At 37.7% G+C, this 11619-nt stretch overlaps 1 protein-coding gene across 3 annotated transcripts in view; it reads left to right on the top strand.

Moving 5' to 3' along the window:
• The window catches only part of LOC104998659 (solute carrier family 22 member 10-like), a 31670-nt gene that overhangs the window by 2716 nt on the left and 17335 nt on the right, over positions 1 to 11619 (top strand). For all 3 annotated transcript variants that reach the window (XM_010853957.1, XM_010853959.1, XM_010853958.1), the window contains exons 3-4: positions 5618 to 5772; positions 5859 to 6027. In XM_010853957.1, the coding sequence (XP_010852259.1) occupies positions 5618 to 5772; positions 5859 to 6027 (324 nt within the window). The remainder of the gene's footprint in view (positions 1 to 5617; positions 5773 to 5858; positions 6028 to 11619) is intronic.

Raw genomic sequence — 11619 nt, 5'->3', positions numbered from 1 at the left:
TCAGAGCTGAAGTGCTCATATTGGCCAGTCTTCTGACTGAGCCTTTTATGATGATTCAAAACCAATGCTGATTGATCAATTTATTTTATTATTATTATTTTTTTTTACTTTACAATATTGTATTGGTTTTGCCATACATCAACATGCATCCACCACGGGTGTACATGTGTTAGATAATACTGATGTGTGGTGATGCTTATAGATATGTGTTTGTTAGTATGTTATGACAGAAAATGAGAGAAGAAAATTCAGTGAAGAAGCAGGAAACTTATAGCTCAGTCAAAGATTTTGAACTAAAAATAGATAAAAAGCTCTGGACATTGGTATCAAAAGCAAAAATAGACAAGTGGGGTTATGTCAAACCAGAAACTTCTCCATTGCAAAGAAAATGACCAGCAAAATGAAATGGAAACCTACAGAATAAGAGAAAATATTTGAAGGACATATGTCTGATAAAGAATTAATATCCAAAGAAACTATTACAACAAATAAGAAAAGCTCTCAAATATCCTGATATTTAAAATGGCATAGGACCTCAGTCGATATTTCTCCAAAGAACATATAAAAATAGTCAATCAGTCTATGAGAAGACTCTTAACATCACTAATAACCAGAGAAAGAGAAATCAAAAGAACAGTGAGATATATCCTCATGCTGGTTCTGATGGCTATTATATCTAAGATACTATTGCCAAGGAGATTTTCCTTTTCTTTCTTCCAGGAGTTTTACTGTTTTGGGGTAATGTTTAAGTCTTTAGTCCACTTTTAGTGAGTTGAAAAATTTTTTGTAAGTTTTCAGAATTTTATATATATAATTTCATATCATATGCAAAGTCAATATAATTCCTCCTTTCCAGTGGATGCTTTTTGCTTTTTTCTTGCCTTATAGGTCTGACTAGGGCTTCCAGGATTATGTTGATAGGAGGGGTGTGAGCTGGCACCTCCTTTCCCCTCCTAAACTGAGAGGAAAATCTTTCAACCTGTCCATACGAAGTATGCTATTATCTGAAGACTCATCATAATGTTGATGTGCATTGCTTCTATCCCCAATTGATTGAGTATTTTTATCACGAAAAGATATTGTATTATGTCAAATGGCTTTTCCTACATCTTTTGAGATGATCATATTATTTTTATTTTTCATTATATTAATGTATATCACATACATTGAATTGTGTATGTTGAACTCCAGGCATCCTAGGGCTAAATCCCACTTGATCCTAGTGTATAATCCTTTTAGTGTGCTGTTGAATTCGGTTTCTAATATCTTGTTAAGAAATTTTTGCATCTATATTCAGCAGAGATGTTGGTCTTTCATTTTCTTGTAATGTCCTTATCTAATTTAAGTACTATTGTGGGAAGCATGGACTTCCCTGGTGGCTGTCTCTGCTTTTTAATACACTCTCCATCACCTGTCCATCACCATCTCCTGGACTTCACTCAAACTCACGTCCATTGAGTCGGTGATGCCATCCAGCCATCTCATCCTCTGTTGTCCCCTTCTCCTCCTGCCCCCAATCCCTCCCAGCATCAGAGTCTTTTCCAATGAGTCAACTCTTCTCATGAGGTACATATAGGCAATTTTATTTGCTTTTGTCAATTATACCTCAATTAAGTGGACAAATTACCAATGGATTTGAATAGATACATTTCTTTACAAAGAAGATATACAACTTGTAAGAAGCACATGAAAAGAAGCACAACAGCATCACTTATTAAGCCATACCAATCAAAACTATTGAAACCCCAACATATAATATAGGTAACTAATAAAGACCTACTCATAAAAAAAGCAAGAGAGTTTCAGAAAAACATCTATTTCTTCTTTATTGACTATGCCAAAGCCTTTGACTGTGTGGATCACAATAAACTGTGGAAAGTTCTGAAAGAGATGGGAATACTAGACTACTTGACCTGCCTCTTGAGAAATCTGTATGGAACAGTCTTATGGACTCTGTGGGAGAGGAAGAGGGTGGGAAGATTTGGGAGAATGGCATTGAAACATGTAAAATATCATGTATGAAATGAGATGCCAGTCCAGGTTTGATACACGATACTTGATGCATGGGGCTAGTGCACTGGGACGACCCAAGGGATGGTATGGGGAGGGAGGAGGGAGGAGGGTTCAGGATGGGGAGCACATGTATACCTGTGATGGATTCATTTTGATATTTGGCAAAACTAATACAATTATGTAAAGTTTAAAAAAAAAAATCTGTATGCAGGTCAGGAAGCAACAGTTAGAACTTGACATGGAACAACAAATTGGCTCCAAATAAGAAAAGGAGTTCGTCAAGGCTGTATATTGTCACCCTGCTTATTTAGCTTATATACAGAGTACATTGTGAGAAATGCTGGGCTGGGTGAAGCACAAGATGGAATCAAGATTTCCGGGAGAAATATCAGTAACCTCAGATATGCAGGTGACACTACTGTTATGGCAGAAAGTGAAGAAGAATTAAAAAGCCTCTTGATGAAAGTGAAAAAGGAGAGTGAAAAAGTTGGCTTAAAGCTCAACATTCAGAAAACTGACATCATGGCATCCGGTCCCACCACTTCATGGCAAATAGATGGGGAAACAGTGGCTGACTTTATTTTTTGGGGCTCCAAAATCACTGCAGATGGTGACTGCAGCCATGAAATTAAAAGACGCTTACTCCTTGGAAGGTAAGCTGTGACCAACCTAGACAGCATATTAAAAAGCAGAGACATTACCTTGTCAACAAAAGTCTGTCTCGTCAAGGCTATCGCTTTTCCAGTAGTCATGTATGGATGTGAGAGTTGGACTATAAAGAAAGCTGAGCGCCAAAGAATTGATGCTTTGGAACTGTGGTGTTGGAGAAGACTCTTGAGGATCCCTTGGTCTGCAAAGAGATCCAACCAGTCCATCCTAAAGGAGATCAGTCCTGAGGGTTCATTGGAAGGACTGATGTTGAAGCTGAAACTCCAATACTTTGGCCATGTGATGCGAAGAGTTGACTCATTTGAAAAGACCCTGATGCTGGAAAAGATTGAAGGTAGGAGGAGAAGGGGACGACAGAGGATGAGATGGTTGGATGGCATCACTGACTCAATGGACATGAGTTTGAGTAAACTCTGGGAGTTGGTGATGGACAGGGAAGCCTGGTGTGCTCTGGGCCAGGGGAGTCGGACATGACTGAGTAACTGAACTGAACTGAGCTGAAAGACCTACTGTATAGCAGAGGGAGTTGGAGAAGGGAATGGCAACCCACTCCAGGATTTTTGCCTGGAGAATCCGATGGACAGAGGAACTTGGTGGGCTACAATCCATTGGGTTGCAAAGAGTTGGACACAACTGAGTGACTAACACACATGTACACACACAGCAGAGGGAACTCTATTCCGCCCTCTGTAATAACCTATATGGGAAAAGAATCTAGAAAAGAGTAGAGTACCTTGGACAGCAAGGAGATCAAACCAGTCAACCCTAAAGGAAATCAACCCTGAATATTCATTGGAAGGACTGATGCTGAGGCTGAAGCTCCAACACTGGCCACCTGATGCAAAGAGCTGATTCTTTGGAAAAGACCTTCATACTGGAAAAGATTGAAGGCAGGAGGAGAAGGGAGTAACAGAGGATGAGATGGTTGGATGGCATCAGTGACTCAATGGACATGAGTCTGAGCAAATTCTGGGGGATAACAAAGGACAGGAAAGCCTGTTTTGCTGCAGTCCTTGGGGTCACAAAGAGTTGAATTCGACTTAGTAACTGAACAACAACATGTTTATGTATAACTGACTCACATTGCTGTACAGCAGAAACTAGCACAACATTGTAAGTCAACTATACTCCAACTTAAAAAATCTAAATTGTATGGCAAAACCAATACAATGTTGTAAAATAATTAGCCTCCAATTAAAATAAATAAATTTATATTTTAAAAAATCTAAATTGAAACCAGTTCAAACACACTAGGATAACTAGAATAACAAAGAGTAAAAATCAGAAATAACAGTGAGATGGTAGTTCAAGAGGATATGTAATTCACCCTCCCACCTGAACACATAAAAAACTACATCCATGTATGGAATGATCCTCAGCAAGCGCTATTGGAAAAGTAGCATAAGGACTTCCCTGGCAGCCCAGTGGTTAAGACTTTACCTTCCAGTGCAAGGATTGTCAGTTTGATCCCTGGTCAGGAAATTAAGATCCCATATGCTTTGAGGACTAAAAACCAAAACATAAAACAGAAGCAATATTTAATAAAAGACTTTAAAAGATGGTCCATATCAAAGAAAATATGGGGAAGAAGGTGGGAGGGGGGTTCAGGATTGGGAACACATGTACACCCGTGGCGGATTCATGTTGATGTATGGCAAAACCAATACAATATTGTAAAGTAATTAGCCTCTAATTAAAATAAATAAATTTAAATTAAAAAAAGAGATACATTTGACATCTTTAGCATTATTATTTCTGGAAATGTATTTTGCTTTGAAATTTATTTGATGTTAGTATAAATATTCCAGCTTATTATTATTACTATTTGTGTTGTATATATTTTTTGTCAATTTAGTTTTAATCTATAATAATTTAAGTACTATTGTGGGAAGCATGGACTTCCCTGGTGGCTCAGATGGTAAAGAATATGCCTATGATGCAGGAAAAGCAAAAAATTAAGTTTTCAAAGAATCCATTCTGGTAATTTCTATCAGTTGAAATTAGTTTGATATGATTGCTACAATTTTTGTCTATCAAGTCATTTTGTGTTTTCTAAATTATTTTCTTTATGATAATGATTACATATATGATTATTTGATGTGTTTGTTCCTATGTTGTACATTTTCTGTTTTTGGAGGAACTGTTTGAATAACTTAAGAATTCCATTTAAATATTGCAGAGGAATTCCTTATCCCAAATGTGTTTATCTGTTTTTATTACTGGATATATAGATTTGCATATCCTATTTAGTCCTAGATGTCTCCACTAAGACTCTGTTTTCATGACCCTCAATGAAACAGAAAATTTATTTTTCCTTCTTTGTTCTTTATCTTTTCCTGTTCATTCTCCATCTTACATAGTTCTTTTCTCTGAGAGATTTATATAATATCCTCTATCTGTGTTGTAGTGCTTTTACATTCTGTTCTAGAAAAAAAATATTGCTTGAGACTAATAAATCCAAATTCAACAAAGAGTGGTCCTTACATAAACCTCTTACAACTTTGTTGCATTTCCCACCAGTCTTTTGTATCAGTTAGCCTTAATCTGCCTGATTCTAGAGACCCAAGTACACTTTTAGCTCTCTTGTGGTCTACACACTGGATAGTCTATCTAGTTTGTTAAATATGTAAGTTAGTACAATATGTGCTTACAGTATGTTACAATTTCCAACACTGTAGTTCTCTTTATATGCTAGATGACAGAGTCCATTGGTGATTGGAGGATGAAATTTTGGTATTGCTAGTGTACATTTGTAGCAAGGAATGTTATTTGAGGAGATTTCCATTGCTGATTTAGCTCTTGATTTTTCAAGCATTCAGGTACAAAGAATCATTTGTTAAAGCATTCTTTACATTTCAGTGTATGCTTTTGCTTTCTTAATGTTTTGCCCCAAATTATCATTGCTTTCATATTCTAACTGCCTTCTGTTTCTTAGGTTTGGGCGGAAGTTGATTCTCAGGTGCTGTTTGCTCCAGCTGGCCATCTCTGGGACCTGTGCAGCCTTTGCTCCCACCTTCCTCATTTACTGCTCCCTACGCTTCTGGTCAGGTTGTTCTGCTGTGGTCATCTTATCAAATAGCGGTATGCTCGGTAAGTTGATAATTTTGATCTCCTCCATTTTCCAAACCTTGAAATTTCTTCATCTAACATTACTACCTCAATTTTGTTTCTTTCAGTTACAGAGTGGACCAGATCCCAGTCAAAAGCCATGGTAATAACACTGTTATCCTGTGCCCTTAGTATTGGACAGATGATGCTGGGAGGACTGGCTTTTGTCTTTCGAGAGTGGCGCACCCTACAGCTGGTGGTGTCTGTACCTTTCTTTGCCTTCTTTCTCTTCTCAAGGTAAAAGTCTTCTCTCTCACTCTGACTTAAGGGAACTGGGGTGAAAATACATATTGAATTGGAATATATTGACTGCCTTATTCCCTGGGCCCTTTCTTATTGTTAGGATATAAAACTCATATTTCTCATCTGTTCATTCTATACAATTTGAGATTCCAGGAGCAGATTTGTTGTCATTCGTTTGCTAAGTCATCTCTGACTCTTTGCAACCTCAAAGACTGTAGCATGCTAGGCTCCTTTGCCTTCCACTGTCTTCTGGGGTTTCCTCCAATTCATGTCTATTGAGTCAGTGGTGCTATCTAACCATCTTATCCTCTGCCTCCTCCTTCTCCTTTTGCCTTCAATCTTTCCGAGTACCAAGTCTTTTCCAATGAATCATTTCTCCACATCAGGTAACCAAAGTATTGGAGCTTCAGCTTCAGCATCAGTCCTTTCAGTGAATATTTTGGGTTGATTTCCTTTAGGATTGACTGGTTTGATCTTGCTGTCCAAGGGACTCTCAAGAGTCTTCGCCAGCACCACAGTTCAAAAGCATCAATTCCTTTGGTGCTCAGCCTTCTTTATGGTCCAATTCTCACATGCGCCCGTGATTACTGGAAAACCTACAACTTTGACTATATGGACCTCTATCAGCAAAGTGATGTTTCTGCTTTTTAATAAGCTGTCTAGGCTTGTCATAGCTTTCCTTTCAAGTAGCTAGTATCTTTTAATTTCATGGTTGCAGTCAAAGGTCCACAGTGATTTTGGACCCCAAGAAAATAAAATCTGTCACTGCTTCCACTTTTTCCCTTTCTATTTGTCATGAAGTGATGGGACAAGATGCCATGATTTTAGTGTTGTTTAAAGACCTAGATAAGATTTATTGATTGGATTGTTTTAGAAAACCAACGTCAAAACACTGACAAGATATGTCAATACAGATTGGACATTTTAGAGTAAATTCACTGTATTTCCTACCTGCTTATAGGTAACGAGATAGGATGGAAAAACTATCCTGATCATAAGACATGCGCATCAGACTTCAAAAGGACTTCCACACTATTTAACCGAACTGTGGTAAATAGCTTTAAAGTAAGGCAGGCATCATGTGAGGCCTAAGCAAAACATTTTTTAATTTAATTAACTACCTGACCTATTTACAATATTTTTTTTCTATTCCCTTAGAATGGGACTGGTGATGGGACCAGATGCTATGATCTTCGTTTTTTAAATGTTGAGTTTTAAGCCAGCTTTTTCACTCTCTTCTTTCACCTTCATCAAGAGGCTGTTTAGTTCCTCTTCACTTTTTGCCATTAGGGTGGTGTCATCTGCATATCTGAGGTATTGATATTTCTCCTGGCAATCTTGATTCCAGCTTGTGATTCATCTAGCCAGGCTTTTCACATGATGTCCTTGCTGTGGCTAGGACTTCCAAAACTATGTTGAACAGTGTCTAGAGTGAACGTCCGTATTTTGTTCCTGGTCTTAGAGGAAAGGCTTTCAGTTTTTCACCATTGAAAATAAAGTGTGCTGTGTATTTTTCCTATATGGCTTTTATTATATTGAGGTAGGTTCCTTCTATGCTCACTTTCTGGGAAGTTAATCATAAACGGGTGTTGAATTTTGTCAAAAACTTTTCTGCTTCTATGGAAATTGTCTTATGGCTTTTATCTTTTAATTTGTGACTATGGTGTATCACATTGATTGATTTTTGTGTAAGCATTCATGTATCCCTGGGATAAACCCCACTTGATCATAGTGTATGATCCTTTTAATGTGCTGTTAGATTCATTTTGCTAGTATTCTGTTGAGGATTTTTGCATCTATGTTCACCAATGATATTGCCCTGTAATTTTCTTTTTTTGTGTGATGTCTTTGTCTGGTTTTGGTATCTGGGTGATGATGGCCTTGTAGAATGAGTTTGGGAGTGTTCCTCTCTCTGCAATTTTTTTGAAAGTGTTTGAGAAGGATAGACATTAGCTTTTCTCTAGACATATGATATAATAGAAATCACTAGTGAAACCATCTGGCTCTGGACTTTGGTTTGTTGGAAGGTTTTTGATCACAGTTTCAATTTCAGTGCTTGTGATTTGTCTGTTCATATTTTCTATTTCTTCGTGGTTCAGTCTTGGAAAGTTGTACTTTTCTAAGAGTTTTTCCATGTCTTCCACATTGTCTGTTTTATTGGCATATAGTTGCTCATAGTAGTCTCTTTTGATCCTTTGTATATTTGTGGTATCTCTTGTAACTTCTCCTTTTTCATTTCTAGTTTTATTGATTTTAGTCTTCTTCCTGTTTTCTTGATGAGTCTGGATAATGGTTTATCCATTTTTCTCAAAAAGCAGCTTTTTAAAAAAATATAAATTTATTTATTTTAATTGGAGGTTAATTACTGTACAATATTGTATTGGTTTTGCCATACATCAACATGAAACGAGCCTATTATACAGAGTGAAGTGAACCAGAAAGAAAAACACCAATACAGTATACTAATGCAGCTTTTAGTTTTATTGATCATCACTATTATTTTCTTCATTTATTTATGCTCTGATTTTTATGATTTCTTTCCTTCTACTAACTTTGGCCCCTTTTTATTCTTGTTTTTCTAATTGCTTTAGGTGTAAGTTTAGGTTCTTTATTTGAGATTTTTCTTGTTTCTTGAAGTAGAATTGTACTGCTATAAACTTTACTCTCACAACTGCTTTTGCTGCATTCTATTGGTTTTGAATGCAAGACCCAGATTTCCCCACAGTCAGTCCCTCCCATCAGGAAGCTTCCACAAGCCTCTTATCCTCATCCATCAGAGCGCAGACAGAATGAAAACCACAGTGTCAGAAAACTAACCAAAACTGATCACATGGATCACAGCCTTGTCTAACTCAATGAAACTATGAGTCATGCCATGTAGGGTCACATAAGATGGGCAAGTCATGGTGGAGAGTTCTGACAAAATGTGGTCCACTGAGAAGGGAATGGCAAAGTACTTCAGCATTCTTGCCTTGAGAACCCCATGAACAGTATGAAAAGGCAAAAAGATATGACATTGAAAGTTGAACTCCACAACTCAGTAGGTGAACAATATGCTGCTGGAGAAGAGTGGAGAAATAGCTCCAGAAAGAATGAAGAGATTGAGCCAAAGTGGAAACAACGCCTAGCTGTGGATGTGTCTGGTGGTGAAAGTAAAGTCCAATGCTATAAAGTACAATATTGCATAGGAACCTGGAATGTTAGGTCCATGAATCAAGGTAAATTGGAAGTGGTCAAACAAGAGATGGCAAGGGTGAACATCAAAATTATAGGAATCAGTGAACCAAAATGGACCAGAATGAGGGCAAGAATCTCTTAGAAAAAATGGAGTAACCCTCATAGTCAACAAGAGTCCAAAATGCAGTACTTGGGTGCAATTTCAAAAATGACAGAATGATCTCTGTTCATTTCCAAGGCAAACCGTTTAATATCACAGTAATCCAAGTCTATGTCTCAACCACTAAGGCTGAAGAAGTTGATGTTGAATAATTCTATGAAGATCTACAAGACCTTCTAGAACTAACACCAAAAAAGATGTCCTTTTCATCATATGGGACTAGAATGCAAAAATAGGAAGTCAAGATATACCTGGAATAACATGCAAGTTTGGCCTTGGAGTACATAATGAAGCAGAGCAAAGGCTAACAGAGTTTGGCCAAGAGAATGAACTGGTCACAGCAAACACCCTCTTCCAACAACACAAGAGATGACTCTACACATGGACATCACAATGGTTAATACCAAAATCAGATTGATTATATTCTTTGTAGGCAAAGATGGAGAAGCTCTATAACGTCAGCAAAAACAAGACTAGGAGCTGACTGTGGCTCAGATCATGAACTCCTTATTGCAAAATTCAGATTTAAATAGAAGAAAGTAGGGAAAACTCCTAGGCCATTTAGGTATGACCTAAATCAAATCGCTTACAATTATACAGTGGAAGTGACAAATAGATTACAGGGATTAGATCTGATAGACAGAGTTCCAGAAGATCTATGGACAGAGGTTCGTAACATTGTAGGGAGGCACCGATCAAAACCATCCCCAAGAAAAAGAAATGCAATAGTGCAAAATGGTTATATGAGGAGGCCTTACAAATAGCTGAGAAAAGAAGAGATGCAAAAGCAAAGGAGAAAAGGAAAGATATATCCATCTGAATGCAGAGTACCAAAGAATAGCAAGGAGAGGTAAGAAAGCCTTTCTAAATGATCAGTGCAAAGAAATAGAGGAAAATAATAGAATGGGAAAAACTAGAGACACTTCAAGAAAATTAGAGACATCAGGGGACCATTTCATGCAAAGATGAGCACAAAAAAGGACAGAAAGAGTATGGACCTAAAAAAAGAAGAAGATATTAAAAAGAGATGACAAGAATACATAGAAGAACTGTACAAAAAAGATCTTATTGATCCAGATAACCATGATGTGATTGCTCACATCCTGGAATGAGTGTCTGTCCAGCTAGACATCCTGGAGTCCAAAGTCAAGCAGGCCTTACAACACATGACTATAAACAAAGTTAGTGGAGGTGATGGAATTCCAGTTGAGCTGTTTCAAATCCTAAAAGATGATGCCGTGAAAGTGCTGCATTCAGTATGCCAGCAAATTTTGAAAACTCTGCAGTGGCCACAGGACTGGAAAAGGTCAGTTTTCATTCCAATCCCAAAGAAAGGCAATGCTAAAGAATGTTCAAACTACTGCACAATTGCACTCATCTCACATGGTAGCAAAGTAATGCTCAAAATTCTCCAAGTTAGGCTGCAGCAGTACGTGAACCAAGAACTTCCAGATGTTCAAGTTGGATTTAGAAAAGGCAGAGGAACCAGAGATTAAATTGCCAACATCCATTGGATCATAGAAAAAGCAATATAATTCCAGAAAAGCATCTACTTCCGCTTCATTGACTTCAAAGGCTAAACCCTTTGACTGTGTGGATCATAATATACTGTGGAAAATACTTAAAGAAATGGGAATACCAGACCACCTTATCTACCACCTGCGAAACCTGTTTGCAGGTCAAGAAGCAACAGTTAGAACCAGACCAGACTGGTTCCAAATTGTGAAGTACATCAAGACTGTGTATTGTCACCCTGCTTATTTTACTTCTATGCAGAGGACATCATCCAAAGTGCTGGGTTGGATGAAGCTCAAGCTAGAATCAAGATTGCCAGGAGAAATATCAAGTACCTCAGATATTCAGAAGACACCACTCTAATGGCAGAAAGTGAAGAGGTACTAAAGAACCTCTTGAAAGAGGAGAGATAAAAGCTGGTTTAAAACTCAACATTCTTAGGGCCTACACTATAGCTGACAAGTTAGATTAAGAGTGATGAGCCTAGAAATCTGCATTTTTAACAAGCTTGCCTTATGAAATGTCTGCTCACTATAATTTGAGAATTACTAGACAGAGGCGAGTGAAAAAGTTGGCTTAAAGCTCAACATTCAGAAAACTAAGATCATGGCATGCGGTCCCATCACTTCATGGGAAATAGATGGGGAAACAGTGGAAACAGTGTCAGACTTCATTTTGGGGGGCTCCAAAATCACTGCAGATGGTGACTGCAGCCATGAAATTAAAAGATGCTT

This window comes from Bison bison, unplaced genomic scaffold (assembly GCF_000754665.1).
Source record: "Bison bison bison isolate TAMUID 2011002044 unplaced genomic scaffold, Bison_UMD1.0 scf7180017864334, whole genome shotgun sequence".
In the NCBI taxonomy this organism is placed as follows: Eukaryota; Metazoa; Chordata; class Mammalia; order Artiodactyla; family Bovidae; genus Bison; species Bison bison.
This window is presented reverse-complemented; position numbering and strand designations above follow the sequence as displayed.